Below are 21,732 nucleotides of genomic sequence, written 5' to 3' on the forward strand. Positions count from 1 at the left end.
GCCATGTTCCCGGCACGGCTCTGCCGGCTGAGGGAGCCTCGAGCAGCAGCGGGAGGGCGCGGCGGGATCGCTCGGCCGCCACTGAGGAGAAGCGCTGAGGCGAACGGTGTCACAGCGGCGGCGTCCGGTGCCGTTTGACGTCAGGCTGAGATCCCCGAAATGCAGCGTTCATCTGGCAGGAAGGAGGCTGGTGGTCTCAGAGCGGAGGCTCAGAAGCACGTCTTTAACGCGCTGCCCTGAGGTAACTGTAAAAAATGCCGTTATTTTCAACCAGTCCCCGAGCGGTGTGACGTGCGTCGTGCACAGCGTGCCCTCCGCTGCTGAAGTGTTTTATGTTCAGGTCCTGGAGCCTCTGCTGTGCTCAGCAACGCGGTGCATTTCTGCTCTCAGCAGTGCATTCCCCTCCCGCCGCCGGGTGCAGCCATTTCCTGCAGCCCACCAGGGCCGTGCTGCTGCTGCTGTGGCAGGCGCTGAGTTGGTTCGTGCTCTGCAGCCCTGGGGAGCTGCAGCCAGAGCTGTGAGAGGAAAAGGGTCACTCACAGAGTACATGAAGAAAGGCTTACAAGTTGAGCTGCTGCTGCTCAGTGCTGGTTGGTGGGGAGCAAGACCATCCTTCACCCCTCGGCTTCGACCCCCTGCCTGAAGGCTTGCCAGTTCTGGGTTAATTGTAAGCGTGGCTTGATTTGATGTTGAAAATTAACCTGGAGTTACTGATTGGTCTCATTTCAAACAGTTACTTTAATTCGGAACGAACCCACCTACGTGTGTTGTGATCCCATCAGGTAACAGCTGAAGAGGTGCAGAGACATCTTAAACACTGCAGGCCGATGCGATAGAAGGGACTGGGCCTCGTTCTTGCTCACTGTTTCTTCTCTCCAGGAGGGAAAGCGTTCACGAATGAGGGAGATGCTGTCAGCCAGGCCATACAGTCTGACTCATATTGACCCTAAAACGTGAGGCTGACACTGTCCTCGCTCAAAGCACCCTTTGACCCTGTTACCTTTTGGGCACAGCAACCGCCGGCTCATACAGCCTATGGTCCTTAAAGATCTTTCATGAGTCTGAACGGGTTAATCTGACTGGCTTGATCCAGTTGTAAGTCTGGATGTGCCATCTAGGTTCGTGTTAGGGCGCAGTGCTTTTGGCTTCTGATCCCAAATAGTGCATTTTGCTAAAGAAGCAGCCTCTGTAGTAGTCTCTGAGCTCCAATGCAGCCACCCAGCTGTATAGGTTCCTCCATTTGGTTTCAACCCTGAGAGCTGTGTGGTTCTGTAAAAGCCCTTTGGGGCTTCTTTGGGTGGAAAAAGGACCCATGAACCAACTGCTTTGATTTGTTCCAGGAGGCTTGGCTGACAGATGTTGGCTGGTCCTTTTGAGGGCTTTCACATTGCATATTCATCAGTTGACCTTTTTAGCCGCTTCCCATGCAGGAAGGACCCTTATCTACATTATGTTTGCAGTGTTAGACATATCAAGGGTTGCCTACAGAACCGAATGTGAAAATGTACTGGGGTTTATTATCTCAAGCTTCGTCTCTCTGAATTCCTTCTGTAACCCTTCTGTGTTGTTTGCATCTGCTCTGTTGGCCCACAGCTCCCTGGTGTCTCCAGCAATTACTGCTTTCCAAGGTAGAATCACCAGGGTATGCAGCAGGGAGAAATGACAGTCTAAATTAAGAGGCTCTCACAGACTTGGAAGATGATCATTTGTCTGTAACAAAACTCCTCATTAGAATACTGTTAATTTCCTTTCTGTGGCAATTATAGCGCAGCACAAGCTCAATATGTGCAGTGTGCAGAGATATTTCCTTGGGGAAAAAAAGTAAAAAAAACCAAAAACAACAAAAAAACAACAACAAAAAAAACCAACCCAAGCATTCATTGCCACGAGTGGAAACATTCCTTAGAGAAGAAAAATGAACTTATCGTTTCGAAGCAGCCTTCTGTTTAATGGGGATTTGGTGTTAACATAAAGGCTTTTGCAGCTCTCCCTGTTGTTTACTGCACTTATGTTAGACCTCATGGTTAGTGTTTTCCTGCTGGCTCCTGAACTACACTGACATGGCATCCCCAGCTGCGTGGAGCCTGAGATACCCCTGAAATACAGCTCATTTATTCACTTTACTTCCCAAACTCTCCTCCTTCCTCCCTAAGGACATCTTTAAATGATTGCTGCTTCTTTCTGCTGGCATAGTACATTTTTTTCCCATCCATCTGTTTTGAAGTTTTGATGAGGTTTAGGTTTTTAATCAAAAAGAGATTGTCTTTATAATAGCTGTTCACGGCCTGGAATATTTTGGCAGGGATGGTGTTTTATGAGTGAAGTGGGCTAGTGCTTCTCAAGGGCTGGATCTGGTGGGCTGCCCTTAGTTCTGGAGGAGCAGATTGGAGGGGCTCTGGCCGGCTGCCCAGCAGCATCAGCCCAGATGGGCCTTTGCCTTCAACAGGGTTGTGCTCTTCCCTGCTGTGTGGTTTGGGTGCCGTGGCTCACAGCTCAGCACGCAGGCCGGCTGGGTTTCCCATCACAGCGTGGGACTAATTTAACCTAGATCAAAAGTGATACACAGCACGGAGCTCTTGGCAGCTGTGGATGGAAGAGGGAATCTCTGCTGTGTGCTGCTGATGGATGGAAGATCCTACTGCAGTTCCAGAGGTATTCTGTCTGAGTTTGTTTATCATTATTATTTAGCTTTTCTTTTTGCTGGCTGCCTTTTAAACAAATCTGTATGGAAAAGAGGGAAATCCTGCTTGGTTCTGTCCTAGTGGCTGAGGTCTGTGTGACCTGGTATTAGAGCTCCTGTGTCACAGTCTTGGCCTGAGGCTCTGCATCCTCTGCCCCCAGCCCCGTGCCTCCCTGCCTGCCAGCACAGCGCAAAGCAGCAGCAGCAGCAGCAGCAGCAGCCCGGCCCTGCTGCCCTGCCCCCGCCAACCCGCTATTCCCGTACTTGATTGGAAGAAGCTCAAACTGCTGTATTTCTGCCTTCCGTCAGGGCATTCCTCAACTTCCTAATCCAGGCTCCAGATGATTAAGACGCCCATCTTAATGTATAGGGAGAAATAATTACGGTGAAGGATTAAAAAAGCCTCGCCGAGCCCGAATCGCGAGCATCCCCGTGCTGCAGAAGTTAGGTTTAAAAAGCCGCGCTAACCCCGCACGCTTTGCCGCCTGCCCGCACTTGCTCAGCAAGACCAAGGGCGCACGGAGCCGGCATCTGGAAACGGGACCAGCCGTACCCGGGACTGGGGACGGCGCCCGGCGGCGGGGGCGGGAGGAGGCGAGCCGGCCAAGTCGGCGCGGGGAGGGGTCACCTGCCCCGTCCGGAGCCGGCCGCAGGGATGCCGCCTGCCCGCTCTGCCCGCGCTAATTGGATGTTCCCTGGATGGAGGATTTCCTCCCCTCCCGGCTGCGGGAGTCATGAAGGCAGGCTCGGCTGCGCTTGAAAGTTTGCCAAGCGGCAGCTAGGTTTAATTTCTTTAAGGATCTGGGGAGAAGGGGGGAGGCGGGGGCTGGAGGGGGACCGTTTCCAAGCATGGGAGACAGGCTGCCGGAGCCTCATGCCAGCTCTTCCCCTGCTGTGGCTGCCGGCTCAGAAGCGGAAGAAATCGAGGTGCTCGACTCCGAGGATGTCCTACCTATGGCCGCAGAGGATGTAAGTTTCCTTTGCTCAATGTCTTCACCCCTTTCCTCCGTGCCTCGTTAATCGGCTCAAGCTATTTATAAATGAAGTCCGGGCCGGGGGGAGGAACAGGGCCGGTGACCCTCTAGGACAAGGTAAAGACTCCGGCTCCATCCCCGCCGCTCCCTGCCTCGCTCTCCCCTCGCCGCCGGGTGAATGCGGGCTCCGGCAATCGTCCCCGTCTTGGAAAGCCGTCCGTCCCCCTCCCCGTCCGTCCGGGAAAGCCCCGGCTGCGGTGTCCTGGCCGGACCCCCTGTCTGCCCGCTGCCCGCGCCCGGAGCCGCGCCGGTGGGAGATGCAGCCCCGAACGAGATGCGGCTGCCGGGCTGCAGACAGGGGGAGCGGAGCTGAACGCGGAGGCGTCTCTGGAGGCAGAGAGGGGCTGCTGCCTTGGCTTGAGGGGCTTCCCGGGGACAGAGGGCTTTTCCAGAGTCCCAGCCTCTCGGAGGTGACTGATGTGAACACTCCCCGTTTCCTTTTCCAGCTCCCGAACAACAGAAGGAAGTTTTTCCTCCAATTCGGCAGCCTCCCTTCACCTTCAGGGCTCCGATTGCACCTGAGGATAGCTTAATTTGGTACCATTCTGTCTCCACTCACCCAGCCTAGAAGGACACCGAGTGGTCCTGCGTGTTTTGAATCAGCTCCTGCCGGGCTGAGCAGCGGAGCCTGCAGAGCTGAGCTGGTCGTTCTGCATCTGCCAGAGGCAAGAGCTCGCTCTGCACCTGTCTGGGGGGGGGATGAATATGAACAGATCCTGCATTCTTGTTGCATCCTAGGACTGCTTACAGCTCTCCTTCCCAGCAAACTCTGGGAGGTGTCTGCTCAGCCTGCAGAGATAAGCTCAGGCTCTGTGCTGCGTACAGGAGGATGAAGCAGTGATACTGAATGTCTTTCTGGTGGGCTGCCTCTAGGACCTTGCATTGGGTGAAAGCGGCGCTTGTAATTTAAGCTTCCAGCGATGGCACATCTCCTTTTCCCTCTACTTCTATGGTGTTGCTAGTGGAACCCGCATGGCGCTGCTTAGGGGCAGTGCTGACTCCTGAACCTCCCAGCCCCTTCTGAGTCCCCTAGAATTTGGTTGCTGAATTTTCCTCCCAGAGGGCAGCAGAGGAAGTGCACTTGCCTGCTGGAGCTGCTTTCCCCAGGCTGTATTAGTGCTGTACGTTCAGAAGGAAGCATGTACTGCAGTTTGTCCTCTGGTACAAAACTGCCGTGCAGTTGGCACTGGAGCATGCCCAGTCAAGGGAACATGTAGTTTTCAGGGGAAGGGATGACTTTCAAGGAACTTTCAGTGAACATGTTTCCAAATCCTACTTCTTCCTTGAGTCTGACTGTGACCTTGTATTCTATGAGAATTGCAGTGCTTTTGTGCCCAAGAGAAGTGCTGAGTGCCTGGCAGGATTGGGCTCCTGGCTCAGTAGTCAGGCTGTGAGCTTTCCTCGGTGAAATCTAGATTATCATCCTAGTTCTGCTACTGACTTGCTGCTTGACCTTGAGGTAGGACAGCTTGGGTCTGATCCAGCTCGCAGTGTTACTTACGTTGGGATCTGCATTGTTATTTGACTCTTGTGCCTTATTTTATCGACTGCAGGAAACATAGCTAGGGCCTGCAGTTGCATTGCTTATGGGAAGCTGCTGAGACCTAGCAATAGATATGGCAGAAGCTTGAGGTATCGTGTATCATCTGCAAGTCAGAAGAGCAGGAAGCGGTGCAAATGCCCTCCTTCTCCACAGCCAAAGATTTCCTGCTGAAACAAGCAGGCTGCAGAGCATCATCCCTGAAAATTCAGACTGCTCTGTGCTGGGAGTGTGCTCCCCTGGGACCTAACTGGGGGCTGATTTTCTGTTATTACATTTGAGAGTTTGACGTGAGCTTTTCTGCTTGGCCAGCAAGAGCTGACACAAGGTGAGCTCTTCGTATGTTGTTAGCCGCAAAAATATTACACAGTGGATACTTGGCTGTTACAGCCTTGACAGCATGTGAGAGCTCAGCTGTGATGTCATTACAGGACTCAGAGCAGCATTTCACAAGGCCAGGATTCAAACAGTCCCAAAATGTTCTCTTTAAAGTGCTGGGCTGATTTATGATGATGAATGGGAGTTTATAAATGGATGTGGATATGGGGAAGGTGGGGGCCAACAGCTGAACTGATTAAATGGAATTCATTGTCCTGATACCCCACTGTTACTCCAGTCAGTTCTGCTTTCGATCAGCCTACCAAGGGAAAGAAAATATTCTTCAGAGAGTTGGATATGACTCTCCCCAGAGCTTTCTGTTGCATATATCATAGTGAGGACAACTTGTAGAGTGTTCACATGACAGTCTGCATTGAAATGGATCTTCTTTCTATGCACAGCTTTTAAGACAGATCTGGAACAGAAGTTTTGAGAGTAAATCCATGTAATAGATACTCTCCATCCTTCTCCCCTTCCGCCTTATACAAGAATTACCTGTTTTTTAGATGTGGACAGATGTGATTCTGGACCTGATGGGTTATCACAGGCCTTGCAGCAAATCCTTGCTGGAGTCAGCAGCAGGCAGAGGGCAAGGCTCAGAACCAGACAGGGCAGTCTGTGGGTCAGTGCTGGGCCACAATGATCTGTAAAAGCATTGCTGTCTCCTCCCTCCCCTCAACATACACCAAGCTGTCTTGATCCTGGTGGATAAAAAGCCTTTTATTCCTTGCTTGCTTGCAAGTAGACAAAGCAGAAGAAAACAGAATTAACACATGAATGTTCTGAGTTCCTCTTAATTTGGATTTGTAAGTGAAAACTCTACTCACTGTGGTTGGTAGATTCCCTGCCTCCTCCCCCCGGAAGGGTAGGTGCTTCTGGGCTGAAGAAGGATATTGGAAATGGCACTAAATCGTTTGGTTATTTCTCTGTAGAATATATTTCTACAGTTTATTGCATATTAATGTCGTTGCTCTTATACCTTCTTTTCTTCTCTTTCTTCCCTTTATGCTTTGCCTCTCAGCACTGGAAAGCTCTGTTTGATCAGGTATGTGAACAACTGATGTATTGTCTCTGTCCTGTGAGCAAAGAGTGTAACCCTCACTTAATTTCCTCTGCACTAGATTTTGTGTGCTTTTAACATACCATCCAGGAGCTCCGTGTTCCCAGTTCCCAGCATGCAAGTCATTATCATCATTACTGCCGTGGGCTTTCCTCTTTGTTCCTCATCAGAGCTACCAGGGGCAAAAGCGGGCCCACCCCGACTATGCTCCCAGCACAGCTCTGAGCAGAGCTGCTGCAGCAGGTGCTCTGACCACTGCACTGTCTTTGCTCAGTGGGTGAAAGGATCTCCTCTCTTTGAGTCTGACAAACGAGGACCAGTGCTGTAAAATCAGCGCATGTTATTTAAAAAGGTTCCCTAGTTTCTAAATTGACTCGTGCAGGATTACATTTATTTGTTCCATTGGAGGACCTGCTGCTTTTAACTTCTACAGAGTAAGCAAAATATCTGCTTCTCTACCAAAGGCTGTGGTTGTGTCAGGTAAGTACTGCTGGTCCAGTCTATAGCCAGGTGAAATACACACGGCTCTGTAGAGCTCTGAATTAGAGCTGCTGAGAATTTGGGCTGCAGATTCCAGTTTGTAAATTATGCTTTTAGCTGCTTTAACTGACATGTTTGCTTTCTGGTGTTCCTTCCATCTGCCAGGCTGAAATGTGAAGCAGCTATAAAGTGAAGGATTTTTCTAGGGCTGACTTGTTTCTAAACTGCACCGCGCTCTGGCTGGTGGTCATAAACTTCTGTGCCCTGCATGTCTGCGTAAATGTCACCTTCTGTAAGTGAACTTACTGTCATGCTGGCATTGTCCTGGCACTGCTGAAGTTCTGATGGGTTTTTGTCCCCACATTACAAGGAAGTAACCTTGCTTCTGTATGGCTGAACTACAGAGCTGAAGGCTGCACAGCAGCCTCCACAAAAGAATGTTGGTGGTTCCTTGGGGGTCTTGTTATCATCCAGACAGAAACTAGACTGTGGTTCTGGTGAGTGCTTGTTTCCATGTGCTCAGCCGTGACCAGCCACTAATCCATATGTCCAGACTGCAGTACATTTGATGTTGCTCAGCCAAGCAACTGGCAGTGAGGAATTAGGTTACTATGACTGTTGTTCACACCTCAGTTGTGAGGTGTGTTTGAATTTGCCGGGGCTTGTAGGAAATGCTGCTCCTCTAAACATGGGTTCAAGACAAGTTGTTTGTGATCTAAGCTGAATGTTTGCTGCAGCCACTTGGAATTCTCTCCTGTCTCTAGAGTTGGACCTTATTTGGAGTCTGATTCTACAAGCATCCTTTGAAGTCATTGAGTCCTTGTGGGATGGGGATCTTGGCTGGTAGTTACCTCAGGCTCAAAGGACAGAATGGGTAATTTCCCCCTGGACTTGTATGAATAGTAGATGTCTTTTGGGGGGGGCTGCAGAGACATGACTCTGATAATTAGCTATGTTTCAATTAGGACTGTGGTGGAAATCTAAGCCTTGTCTGTAAGGCTTTGTTATCAAAGAGAATGCAACCTGTGACTGCTGGTTTGTGAGTCCTGAATACATCAATAAGGTCCTTGTTGCCTGTGGGCAAAGCCAAGGAGCTGACGTCTTTCTGGAGAGCAATATCAGCTCTGCAATGAAATTAGCCCTGCAGTGAATTATAGGATGCTGTTTGTCGTGGAACAAGGTTGCTATCCCAGCAGCTCTGTGTTGGTAGGAGAGGAGAACGTTTTGTTTACCTCTAACTGGCAGATGCATGTCTCTATGTGAAACATGAGGACAGTCTTATTGCAGCTCTGCTGGGAGATACAGCCTGGCCTTATGTATGTGTAGGGTGGAAAGGAGCGGCCAAAGATTTATGTGCCCTGTGCAAGTGTGACTTGTGGGCTGGGACCAAATTTAAGTCAGCTGGGGCAGCGGGCTTCTACATTCAGCACCTCCCAGCAGGGCAGCAGAACAAGAGAAGACCCCCGGAAAAGTGTTAGAGCGGTTGGGGACCCTCCCCCCTCACCACCTTAAATGAAACATTCAGAGGATTGAAGGTGAGGATTGCGCTCAGCCTTATAGCAGTGCTCTTCCTCATTTTGAAGAAGTAAAAACTAAGGTTTAGCAAACCAGCAGGTCCAGCTCTGCTTCCTGGGCTTTGATGTTCAAAGAAGCCCTCCCCAGAACAAAACCCAGAGCGTTTAGGGGGGTCAGGACTTCACCCAGGAGTTTGGGAGCTGGTGGACAGGCAGCTTTCCAGTGCTGCAGCCAGAAAGCTACAGCACAGCTGCTGCTTCATGCTGTGCTGAAGAGATGCATTTTTTATGATGAGGCCACGGCCCTCAGGCAGCTCTAACTCACTTTTATATGGGAACTTTTATAGGCTTTCATACATTTATTTATTGTGCTTATAAACACCCTCCACCCCCCCACACACACATTAACTCTGCATCTGCTGCCTTCTACAGAGCCTGCACATCACCAAGCATGCCACAGTCTGTGTGGAATCCAGGCTCTGAGCAGAGCAAAGCACTGCCTTTCTCTGTTCTTCACTGCACTTGAGACTGTATCTGCTTATTCTTCAGTGGCCAAAAATGTTCTATTTTTCTTACCTTCTGATCATCTTAAAAGTGAGACAATCCCAGTCATTGGTCCTGGCAGATTCATGCTTCTGTGTGCTACTAAGATCCCTCGTTAATTCCTATTTGAATTCAAGCTGGATGATTGCTCCTTCTTTACTGTGCCTTTTCTAAGGCCTTAGGTGCCCTTCTTTGTGTCCCCTGTGTCCCTACTTTAGAGAAGACTGTAGCTAATCGGTATTATGCAGCCCTCGGCCATACTGGGTGAAAGGGACTATCTAAGAGGATGGTGTTCTTTATTAGGACCAACCTGCCTTCCAGAGGTGGCTTTTAGCTGCATTAGATGCCAGGAGCTCCTGTCATCTCCATCCCATCCCTGCGGCTGTTGTGATTTCAAGGGTGAATTTATAATATCAGCCCTCATCTTGGAGTTCTCACTTCTTCTCACCCGTACCTCGGTGTGTCGTCATGACAACAAACTTGTTTAAAATAGCCCCACACACAACTCTCCCAAAAGACCCTCCTCTCTGGCGCAGCACCTTGATTCTATTGCTTGTCAATCCAGGCTGTGTTTTTGTTGCAGCTGCTTTAGGAATCCTGGATTATTTCCTGAGACTTGCACGTGGGTGTGATGGCAACAGATGAACAGAGTTTATGGGGAATGCAGAGAGATGCCAAGTTACCCGCTCTGTGTGGGCAGCTAATGGAAAAGTTGAGCTCAGAAATGAGACTGCGTGATTCTGGACCAGGCATGTGCTTGTCAGGAAGGGTTCAGGGGCTGACACTGCCAACAGTGGGTACAGCTGAACCTGCTCTGTCTTTAAAGCATTAAAATGCTCTTGAAAATGTGCCGCCTTTGCAGCCTCCTTAAATCCAGGGCTGGTTCCTGCATGACTGAAATTGCAAGAAGCAATCCTTAAAACCAGGCCAGCTGTGATCGTGGTTGGTGGTAATTGAGAAAAGGAATTATTTTGAACTTGATGAACTCTCACGTTAACCATGCCCCTTTGGTCAGGATAGGCTTTAACACAGCCGAGCTATTTCCCATGCTGTAAAAGAAGTTCCAGTTTGTTTACTGGGACACTGTTGAGCATCACATCACACTCCCCTTTGACAAGTTTCCCTGGCTGCTGTTGCTGGCTGGGGGCTGTGGCTGAGGCTGGAAGCTCTCTATGGGCACTGGTTTGTGCCTGGTGATTTTACCACTTTCTGACCACTTGTGTTGCCTTGCTGGTTGTTGTGGCTCAGTGGGAGCAGGCAGAGGAGAAACTGCAAGATGGGGAATAGGAAACAATGTCTGTGTGAGCAGCAGCATCGGGGGGAGTCATGTGCTGCCTTCAAGTCATTACCTGGGTTTTGGACTTCTGCTGTCTCTTTAGGTTAGGGCCCATCAGAGCATTATGTCCACATTTGGGCAGAGTGGTGCTGCAAAGAGGTTAAGGGAACTAGAAATAGGAAATAGTCAAATTTCGTTACTTTGTCTCCTAATACGGATGGGAGAATCAGAGGTGCTGGTGGGAAGATTGTTCAGTATGACAACAGATTAGCGCCCAGGCCTTAAAACCAGGGTGTGCCCTGTCTGCTTATTGGACACAGCTATGAATGTGACTAGAAGCTTTCTCCCTTTTCCCCCCCTCCACCAAGCTGTGCATTGTAAGGGGGAAAGACACTTTACAAGGGTCTCTTGGCAATGCACAGAGGGGGTTCTGCATCTGCCCCACGCCTTGAAGTCTAATCTCATTTACAGTTGTCAGCGTGGGCTGCTGGAGGAGCTGAAAGGCAAAGGACAAGGAGGGAGAATAGATTAGTCTCAAGCAGAGGGCACTGGGGGTGCACCTGCCCCTGCCCCGCTACCTTGAGGAGGGGCTGCAGTGGCAGCTGGGCATGTGTCATCTGCTGCTCTTTGAGGCGGCGGGCCATGGAGCACACGATTAATGACTTTAAGGGGCTGGGCTTTTATGAATGATAAAGCCCTGGGATTTAGGCAGGGCTCTCAGGCCTCTTTTTTTTTTTCTGAGCAACGCCATCACTTTACATTTCTCAAGTGGCATTTTGGGTGCAGGGAGCTACTGTCTGTGACCACAATGCTTGCCTTTCTCCTCCCTCCCCAAACTGCGCTGACCTTTGTCATGCAGCATTAACCCTTTGACTCCTTCATTTTGGGGTTAGGAAAAAAAAGATTCCCTTCAAATTCATTGCCCTGTGGACAGATTTGAAGGGAAGAACGGGCTGGTAATAGAGGATCTGGCTTTGCTGAAAGAGATTGGTTTGTTGATGCTGTCTGGATTGTCAGCCCCTTCAGCCAGAGGCTCTTCTGAATGCAGCAGGAAAGGGGAGATAGGAATTTATTTTCCCTTTAGTCAAGGAAGGAAACTGAGGCACCGAGCAGCAAGTACTTCTGCTGGATAATGCTTTGTACTTCGCCTTGTCTGAATCAGTCTCTTTCTGTCCCCAGCATTGTTACAGTGGATGGCAATCTCCCAACACTCCAGGGCTTATGCCAAGATTTGGCTTTTTGCCATGATAGCCTGGAGTGACTGCTCAGCATGAGAAAGCTACCTGGAGATCATTCATCTTCCCACTCCTTGCAGGGTGAGCAGCAAAAATTCACAAAGTTCCCGCTTCATATTCCAATACCACTGCACGCTGGTCACCAGCCAGCCCCTGAGTTTGATATGGGTCCCTGCAGCATGAATGGTTTGTGATCAGCCACACCACCTCCCCTTTCCCTGGCTATTGGGATACTCCTCTCTGCAGTCCCCACCAGCTTGTGTGCTGACAGTTGGCTTTGTGTGATAGCCTTGAGCATGAAGCTGGAAGTAAAAGCCATCAGTATGAACCAGACATCAGCAGTGTAACAAATGCAGCACAGTGAAGCTTGTGCTGGTTGAACTAGGCTTCTCCTGAAATGTTTTAAGGAATCTTAAGACACACACTGAAAAGCACATGGAGGCTGAGTCAGTCTCACACAGCTCGTGAGTTACTGGCAGCTTGATGCCTCTAGATCTGTAAAAGCCTCGGAAGGCTTCCTACTCATTACACATTTGTGTACCTTTGCTGCCTGAGCTTCCTGAAAACCTGTGTGTTAGAGAGAAGCATCTGAGGGGCACAGCAAGCTGCATTCAGACCGTCCTATCCCTGATCCCAGCTGCAGTGAGAGGCTGTGGTAGCTGCGCTCGGCAATTCCAGCTGAATGTGCTGGGTGGGTTTTAGGCACATAAATCTTTGCTAATGCATTGTTCTCAAATCCTGTCTTGCACACAGAAAATCACTGAAGCAAACAGAACATTTAAGCCTTCGTGTTTAAAAAGAAAGGAGGGGAAAAAAAGCTGTAAACACAGACTGGATTGATGCCATTCTGCAAATCAGCTGGTGCATAGTGCTCTGGCTATGTGCTCTGTTATGATGGAAGGGAGAGAGGAGGAAGAGATCATCCTGTCTCCCAAGGAGCAAACCCAGCTGCCTAGCAAGTTGAAATGGTTTGGAGGTGTTTTTCCAAGCCATCAGCATTTATGTCTTGGCATTTACGGGCCTTTTAAACTTACTCTCTACTAGACTTGGGAAGTGTGTAGTAGAAAGATGATCTTGTTGCCTTCCTTTATTTGCAGTGAACACAAATGTACCTGGGCACACTTGCAAATTAAATGCAGCATTGGGCATGTTTGAGTTTGGCAGCAGCAGAGAAGCTGTGATCTCTCTCTGACGCCCCGTTAGGTATCCTACAGTGTGTTGGCCTGAAATCACCTTGGTGCCAATGCACCTGGAGACAAAATAGCTGGAGTCCCAGTGATGGGCTGAGCTGTTCCACAGCTCTCCCTGAAATGTGGCAATTCAGCTCCCTGAAGCTCCTTTGAATACCCTTGTCTCCCACACGTGTGCCCTACATACTGCATCCTTCCAGCAGCTACCTGGTAATTCTGAGTCTTCAAAGTGTGCGTGTGTTTTAGTGGGTTTGGTCTTACTTATTTATTTACCTATGGGGTGTTCTGTTGGAGTAGAGGTACCTTGAGACTGACATTTTGCCTTGGACTGTCTTCTGCAAGGGCTGCTGCTGCTGTCTCATCAGCTGCTCTGGGACAAACACAGAACTTCCTGATAGCAACTTCTCTTCCATGTTTGAAAAGCACAAACCAGTGAAGAGTTGTCGATCTGTGGATGTGACCTCATTGAGCAGGTACTGATTAACAGAACCAGTGGGTTGTTCTCTGTGCCACAGAATTATGAATAGAATGCACAGAAATCTCACATGGACCTTGAGTTCCTTCAGCTCCAAACATTAAACTCCCAGCACTAGCAAGATACAGAAGATGTATGTATTCTTAGTATATGTTCCTGTTGCTTAGGAACAGCTGTCTGCAGTGACCCTGTGTTGCTGGTGAGAAGAGTAATGATGTATGAAACTGATGTTAAACAAGCAAGATCAATCTTCTCCCTAGGAGCTATTCTTCGTGTTCTTTGATACTTGACATCCTCTGTAAGCAGTGCATACTCTGAAGTTTCCTGAGTCGCATGAGGGAAAAATAAGTGAGGTAGCTGGAGGCAAAGCTGTTTGTGACTGCCATCACACCTCTGTTCTCATGCACTTCTTCAGGGAGCTGTTCCCCACGGAAGAACCTTCTGTGATCCTTCACAATTAGGTATCAGTGATGATGAAGGCCTCACTTTGTGTAGCATGCTTGTTTGTGATATGTTTGTGGTGGAACTGTTTGCTGATGGCAGCCTGCAGCCATTGAGCCACGTTCTTTGTGCTTATTGCTTGACAAAGAAAAGATCAGTGTTCTCTAAGGCAGAAAATGAGAAGTTTCACAAAAACTACTGGAAAACCTCATCTTGTATGCTCTGAATTGGTCAAGTGAAGCACTCAGAAACAAGTGTGAGAAGGGTCCCAGGCCTCTGCATGTTGGACATCCCAACTTGAGGGTGACTACTTCAGTGCTGTTCAGTCAACCTGGACCCCAGAGGCTGTGCTGTGCTGGCTGGTTTGTGTATTCACCTGACTGGAACCTTCTGCTGCTGTCACTGCCCTCCACAGCACAAGGAGAGGCCAAAGCCATATCTTTATATGAATGAGTGCAGCGCCCAGTTTATCTACCTGATGGACTAAATAGGAAACAGCTTTTGTGGCAGGGACAGTATCAGCCTGACTTCATGTGAAAGCTGAGTCTGGCGAGGTTGTAAATGCTGCAAGGTCGTCATTCATAGCGACGTCGCTACAGGACAGGTGCATAGGGTTGCTTCTCCCAGAATGATGGTAGCTGGAATATCTCTCAAAGGACTGTAATGTGTTTGAAACAGATCTTTCAACCTTATTCCCTCTGTGGCCCAAGAGCTGAGAGTTGCCCTTGCTGCATTGATTTACGGGATCATTTAGGATTGGTGCTGGTGGCCAAGAAGAGCTAGAACAGAAAGTCATTTGCTAGCTGCTGATTTATGGCCATAGTAAACAGTCTTGAAAAGCACAGTGAGAATTTTCTGGACCTTGTGCAGTTCCAGCTGACTGGTAGCTCCAGGCTGTTATTTGACCATGCGGAGTAATAAAACTGAGAAAACTAATTAAATTTCGGGCCTACCACAAAACCAGCGAGTTCATGCAAAAAATTACTCTGCATTAGCAAGCAACAGTGACTTTATAGGCTTGCAAACCTGTATTTAATGACCAAGCACGTAGTATGGTTACGTAGTATGGTTATCTGCTGCACCACTACAGGATGAAGGAGTCTGTCTGCAGCTACCTGGGTGAAGGTAGTTCCTCCTTGCTGGGGGAAGAGGTTGTCTGCTGGCCAGTTCTGTGTCTAGATTTCATACTGACAGAATATCTTTTTCTCCCATCTTGGTAAGATAATTGTCATGATTGTCAGTAGCAGAGCAGATAATTGGAATCTGGAAGAGTCCATCAAAGAGAAAAGCTGCGAGGTGATGAGATTTAAAAAAAATATTTATTTACAAGTTTTCCCTTCTTTTTCTGATGGTTGTGCTGGAATTGTCATGGCACTCAGTGCCAGATAGCATGCATCTATCCCAGGCTTTGGTTTTCTCCTCCAAGCTGAGTGTTATTACAGAGCTATTATTTGACCTAAAAGAATTGTGTGCATACTCGCTGCTATAGAATACTGCTTTTTCACACATCAAGTCAAGTCCCTGTAGATTTTCACCTCCCTCCCAGATCTGGCAGACAGTGAAAAAGGGAGCTATTTTTACTCTGAAATGTTCTGTTTCAAACGCAGAGTATTAAATGTAGTTTTCTCCTGGCAGGCTTCATGGCTGATTGCTGTAAAACTCCATACCTTTAAGGAAAGGAGAAAACTTTCTACAGGAAGGGAAAATGTTGGGATTTTGGGACTTGCTAGATCAAGTGGGTGTTTCTGCCTGACCTTCATCTTCGTCCCAGCGTTACATGACAGATATGTCACTCAGAAGTAACAGAAAGAGACCTAATGGCTCAGATCTGATTAACCTCTATGACTTTATTGTGTGTCTTGATTGGATTATATGCAGAGTTTTTTTGCTGTTTTCTTAAACAGGTGCTTATTGCTCTGAGATACGAGGCAGGCAACAAGTTACAGTGGCAATGCCTATGAATAAATGAGTGGTGTTTGCTTCTTCCCCACTGCTCACCTAATTCTGCCCTTCCTTTCTGCATATTTTCTGTAGCTGATGCCTGTGAGATGTGCTTGGGTGAACAAGGTGTGGGTGTCACCCAGCAGCCTGGGTGCTGGAGAAAGAGCACCTGATTGCTGGCTGCAGTTCTGTCACTAATGGGAAAGACTTCTGATGAAACTCTGCATTAACCTTCCATATTCACTTTTCTTCATTTTTTTTCTCTGAACATTTTAGTTACAAATCGGGGCTTGATTATTCTGCACTGTACATGTTTTGATTTTGTTTTTGTTTTTGCTCGTATCTCATAGCAGTGGCTGTGGGCTGTTGGGAACTGTCCTTATTCAGCACTGCAGTGGGCCTCCTTCAAGGACTTCAAAGCTCATTCTCCAGTGTCAGTTTATTACTTTCACGGGTTGGAGCAGGGAATAAGATCACTGTTTATGTCCTGTTACAGTCCTAAAAAGGGGCTGGAGACCCTTGGATTTGTGCTTGCCCCTCACTCCCCAAGGTGCTGCCCAAGTGCATAGTGCCCAGTTGAAAAAAAGGAGAATGCTCTTACATGACATTTATCCCATGTCCATCCATCGGCTGACTTTTATTTCAACAGACTTGAAATTGAAATCTTTCTTCTTGATGTAGCTGTAATTGCCTTGGGTTGGACACTGGAGGGGCTCATCTACCTATGTAGGATGACAGAAGGTGCACATGCTGCTGAGCTCTCTTTCATCTGTTTCCAGATAGCTGTACACAAAAAAAAAGGTGAATTGTAGGTGTGATATCAGATCCCTGCACTGTGCTGTGACAAAGAATAGATGTACCAGCACTGCTTTAGCTGTTACAAGATAAGAGAACTGTTACGTTAAGGATGATAGTATTTAATGTCTGGTTTAGCAAAAGGGATGAGAATTGGTCTAGGGTTGTGAAATATGTCCAGGTAAACTGTCTTCCATAGTATGCAGTAGCATAGGCTTTAGTGACATGGTGAATGTAGGATGTTCCCTCCTTGCATGGATATTGGATGCATTTCAGTTGTGAGCACTGCATGTATTGCATTTACTATTTATGGAGTGCTCAGTCTCCCATTGCATCTGGGGAGAGATACCTTCATGGGGTGTGCGTTTGTAAGACATGGACTTTGTGGTGCTTCATGTAAAGCAAATGTGACCATTAAGTTGAATTATGGTGAGCATTAGTTTCCTTTATTCAGATTTAATGTATTAATGTATTTCACATCCAGTGGCCCCTCAGCAGCTTGCAGGCTGGATATGTAAATTGGGAGCTGCAAAGGATGTCTGATCCATTAATAGGTGGAATTTGATGCTCATAGAAATTAATGCATTTAAGGTTGCATGGCAATGGCTGGCTTGAATTTTTAAGTCGCCTGAATATCTCTTGTTTGAATTCAGTGGCTCAGGCTATATTTGCTACAAAAGCAATGCAGATAGAGAGGCCATATGGTTATAGAGGGCTGCCTGTTTTATCTGCGAGTATCACTTACGCTGTTTGTGTATCAAATGTTATTCCAAAGAAGCTGTGAAAATGTGAAACTCAGTGATATTTGAAAACAAAGCATCACAGTTCAGACTCATGGTGTCCGTGGGAATAAGTCCTTGGAGATGTGTTCAGAAACTGTTCTTCAGGGGAGACGAGTTTTAGTAGATTCATTTTCATTATTAAGCATCCGTGGTGGGATGTATGTGACTGAAAGGGTTCCACTGGTCTTTACAGATCTGCCACTGTGGGCTTTTACACACAAGACAAAATCATGGCCCCTCTGAAGGGCCACCCCTTTGCTTCCTTTGGGCCCCATGCTGATTTCATTACTAATTTCAGAAGGGTAAGGACTTTTCCTGCTTTCTTATTTTAGTGTTTCTTTAAGCACAAAGGCATAGAATTATTTGTTTTAATTTTGAGGATTTTATTAAAGCAAGCAGCACTCACCCCTCCCGGGGAAGCGTTTATGTGATAAATTTCAGTTTTCAAGCACGTGAGGTGGTGGTAATGTTAAGAGGTGCACTCTGAAATCATTGCTGCTTCTCGCTTTTCCCTTGAGCTCTGAGACACAAACACTTCTGCTCTTCATTGCTTAATGCAAACCTAGGATGAGGAATAGAAGCAGCAAATACACAGAGCATGTTGTGCCAAGGAGAAAGATCATTCAAGCCTGGATATTCCTTTTTCCCCATGGATTCTAAGGTTATTTTAATTAGTGAAGCACCAAGCTTTGTGTGGGGCAGCAGGGGTTTGCAGTCTGCTATGGGTTGGTCGCTGTGGTAGTTTACATGGTAACTGTGCTGAAGTTCTGCTATTGCCTGACTAACCCTATTTTTGAAGATGGCTTCTGCTGAAATGTCTGTGCGTAGAAAGAGCTGAATGAAAAACACACTTCCTCTCTGATGGGGAAATACTCAGAGTTCACATCTTGAACCAGTGGCAGGTCTGTGTTTATCCTGAGTGGCACAGAAGTAATGCAGGTCTCAGAGCAGCTTTACAGCTCGGCTGCATCGACTTCCTTTCAAGCGAGAAGAAATAGTGAGACTGACTGTCACTGCCTCACATCTGCTGTAGGTGCAGAGTATTTGCTGTCCTGTGTGTGTCTATATGTAGTGGTTACTGTGGGGCTGAACAACACTAAAAATCTTGCCTGTATGTCTCCTGTCCAGCTCCCCAAAGACTTTCACTGTGATGAGCTGAACCTGGTTGTATTTGTTTTCCATCTATCCTTTCATCCCTCATCTTTGCTATTGTTAATTGTTAGCATCTGGCTTGAAAGATTGCCTCTTAGCATGGTGCTGATGGGACGCTTGCACAGAGGATTAAGGCTGGAGTGGATTGATGAGAAGCAGTCTCCCTGCAGAGGGAAGTTTGCCAGTTGTGTGCAGGCTCATTGCTGCTGCTCTTCCAGTTACTCCAGTTCATGTCAGGTCACAGGAAAGAGCTGGTTGCAGCTCCACTCCCCTCACTGTAGCCAGCTGCTGAGATGTGGCCTCGTGGCTCTACAAGACTCACTCTTTACTTCAGCTGCATCACTCCATGGAAGTGTTGTCATACCAGCATCATTGGGTGGTTTTCTACTGTGCAATTGCAGTGCTTTGATCAAGGATGTGGGTAATGATAACAACACTGTGGGGCACGGGCAGTAGTTGAGATGTCATTCCTTACTGCAATATGCTCCCTAGGGGGCAATATGTCTGTAAATCACACAAGTGCTTTCCTGCAGCTTTGCTTGCTTTCCGTTACCACTTTGGCTGCCAGGATCTCTGAAAGCACAGGCTCCTGCACTTCTAAAAGTACTTAGCCTGTATTTCCAGTGCCCTGAAGCACAGCTGAAGGCCCCACTAAGCTCACTGAATCCAGGCCCCCGAGAGATTATATTCCTTTTTGCTTTATTTGGTTTGCTTTCCTGTGGAATCTGCCTTTTCCTTTACATGCACAAGATGCTGGGGAGAATCCGCTGACATTTCAGAGATAGAAGCTTTCCTCTTGCTGTCTCAGTTTCTGATCTGTCCCTGACAAGGCCTCAGAAGCTCTTGTTGTCCTTTCCCAAAGGGGATATGTATCCTACCATTAACCGAACTGAATCTGTTTCCTTGCAAGTACACTGTGAGGCCTGAAGGCACATTTACTCCTTGCTTGCAATTGCGACATCCCATAATTAGGACAAACTGGCAGAAACTTTGTACTTTCAAGCTCCTGTATCAGGAAGGGTTTCCCTTTGTGTTGGTGCTCTCAACAGTAAGAGTCGTTCCAAAAAATAAGAAATAAATACAAACTTCTCTCTCTTCTATCTATTCTTCATCCCCGTGTCCTTTTGGCTTTCCCCAGCTCTCCCTCCCTTCCCTCCTCAGCTTGCCTTGAAGGGCTGGGAAAGCCGGCGCTGCCGCATTATGTTGCCCGTCTGATTGTTTATGGGTTGTGTTTGTGCAGGGGAAGGTCACAGAACAAAAAGACCACCAGGCAGGGGTGGGCAGGGGGGGTTCAGTCCCTCTCCATTCAGTCCTTGTGGCAGTGGGTGGGAAGAGTCTAGTTTGTATGACAGGATTTCAGGGGGTGATGACTTTTTGTTTAGGTTTCTTCCACGGCTGCTACACGGGCCCTGGAAGGTTGCAACAACAATAGATTGCCTATATGAGATTCGTGGGGCTGAAGAGTGCTGAGATAACCAAGAGGCAGAGCAGTCATTGCAGGGCTGGGTGTGTGGATGCTCTGGGTGAGGTGTCTGTGTTATGTCCAGATTTGGCTCTGAGGAAGCTCTTCTAGGATGCCTGAATTCTGTGGGCTGAGATCCTTAGCTGGATAAATGCTATGAAAGTTTCTCTTTTTGTGGAATGAAGGTTGTAAGGTGGGGGAACAGCTCCATGGATCTGTTGTAGTGGCTTTGCCTCCCTGAGTATTTTTCAGACTTCCAGTCAATGCCTTTTATTTGCAGTATCTGCCTCATTCCTTGCCTATCAGCTCCACACTTCCGAGAGCATCACTGCTGTTAGGTAGGACTTTTAGACGCTATCATCACTGTCCTCTCAGCCCTCTCTTGCCCTCCACCCTTACAAAACATCTCAGTCTGTATTTACTGTTGTCTTATATGAAGACCAACATTGTCAGGGAGTCATTTCAACTGTCCTGAGTTCATTTGTGTAAGAAGATTGACCAGCCTGTAACGGTGCTTTTGCCTTGGCCATCTGATATGGGACACTTAGATCTGGGGAGCAGGAGAGAGGTAGAATTCCATCTGGATGTGGGTTGGTGGGTGGGGGAGCAGTTTTGCCCCTTCCTTTGTGGATGCTGCATCAGTCCTTCCTGGAAGGAGATGACTTGTCAGTCACTAGCTGCTGGCAGCACAAGTCTGTCTGATTCAGAGGTAACAGCTGCAGCTTCCCAGAGATGTAGATTCCAGCAACCTCCAGTATGCCTGAGCTCCTGGCTGTCCCATCTAAGAAATCCTTCTCCTGCACAGTATTTATGTATGTCTGCATTTATTTTTAGTAACTTCTCCCCGTTTGAATGCTTCTAGACTAAGTAGTGAACTGCCTTGTGCTGTCATTCCCCACAGTACCTGTAACCTCTCCTGCCTGTGTTTGGATTTCTTCCAGAGAGCTAGCTGTTCCTGCAGGCAGGCACTAAAGGGAGAGGAGAGCAGCTGGGATGGAGTGCAAATCAGGAAGCAGGCTGAAATGGTATGATCTTTTGACCCAAAGCAATGGCTAGTGCTGTTAGAGCTTGCTTGAACTGCCGCAGCAGCGCAGCTCACATTCCTTTCATTAAATGAAGAATTATTCATATTCTCTCACCTTCCTGCCTAGTGCTGTATGTGATGTGATGTGCTAGTACCCAGGCTAGTAGATAGAGAACTAAGACACGCTTCTGTTTGCAGTTACATTTTTTCATGGGCTCAGCTGTCCTGTGAAGCTGCAACGTTCAAGCTTGCCAGAGCATCCTTTCTGCAGACCCTTGCTGTCCCTCTAGCACAGCTGTATGCTTGTGTATTCCTGTGCAAACACACATCAGCCTCATGTCCCTGCTGTTTCCAACAGAGACTCAATTGGACATCTTGTTTGTGGATATCATCAACCTCAATGTACTTCCTGAGTGGTGCTTTGACCTTTTGTCTGCTTTAAACACTACATAAAAATCCCCCCGTGAATATTTGGCAATTTCCAATTTATACTGGTCTGTTACTAGGTGACAGTGTAGGAGTGCCACGTGGAGGTGGCTGGAGCACAGGCATCTTATCTATAGTCATATTTTAAGTCCCCTGAATTTGGGTGAATTAGGCCTCTGCCCTGGGTTCACGTTATGTAAACACAAATGACAATTTTCTAATGAAAATGTTACTGCCCACTATGTTGGCCTTATAGAATTTGAGGGAATTTCCTCTAAATTATCAGCGTTGAAAGCTAAGGCAG

At 47.8% G+C, this 21,732-nt stretch overlaps 1 protein-coding gene across 8 annotated transcripts in view; it reads left to right on the plus strand.

Moving 5' to 3' along the window:
* Window positions 1–29: 29 nt before the first annotated feature.
* Window positions 30–21,732, plus strand: part of RHBDL3 (rhomboid like 3) — a 47,185-nt gene continuing 25,482 nt past the window's right edge. For 2 of the 8 annotated variants that reach the window (XM_072351948.1, XM_072351952.1), the window contains exons 1-2: window positions 3,518–3,649; window positions 6,654–6,677. In XM_072351948.1, coding sequence (XP_072208049.1) covers window positions 3,530–3,649; window positions 6,654–6,677 — 144 coding nt within the window. In that variant the 5' untranslated portion in view covers window positions 3,518–3,529. Of the gene's footprint in view, window positions 242–2,518; window positions 2,653–3,517; window positions 3,650–6,653; window positions 6,678–20,919; window positions 21,004–21,732 lie in introns of those variants that run through there. The other 6 variants (XM_072351947.1, XM_072351953.1, XM_072351954.1 and 3 more) reach the window with 6 other exon arrangements.

This window comes from Excalfactoria chinensis, chromosome 17 (genome assembly GCF_039878825.1).
Source record: "Excalfactoria chinensis isolate bCotChi1 chromosome 17, bCotChi1.hap2, whole genome shotgun sequence".
In the NCBI taxonomy this organism is placed as follows: domain Eukaryota; kingdom Metazoa; phylum Chordata; class Aves; order Galliformes; family Phasianidae; genus Excalfactoria; species Excalfactoria chinensis.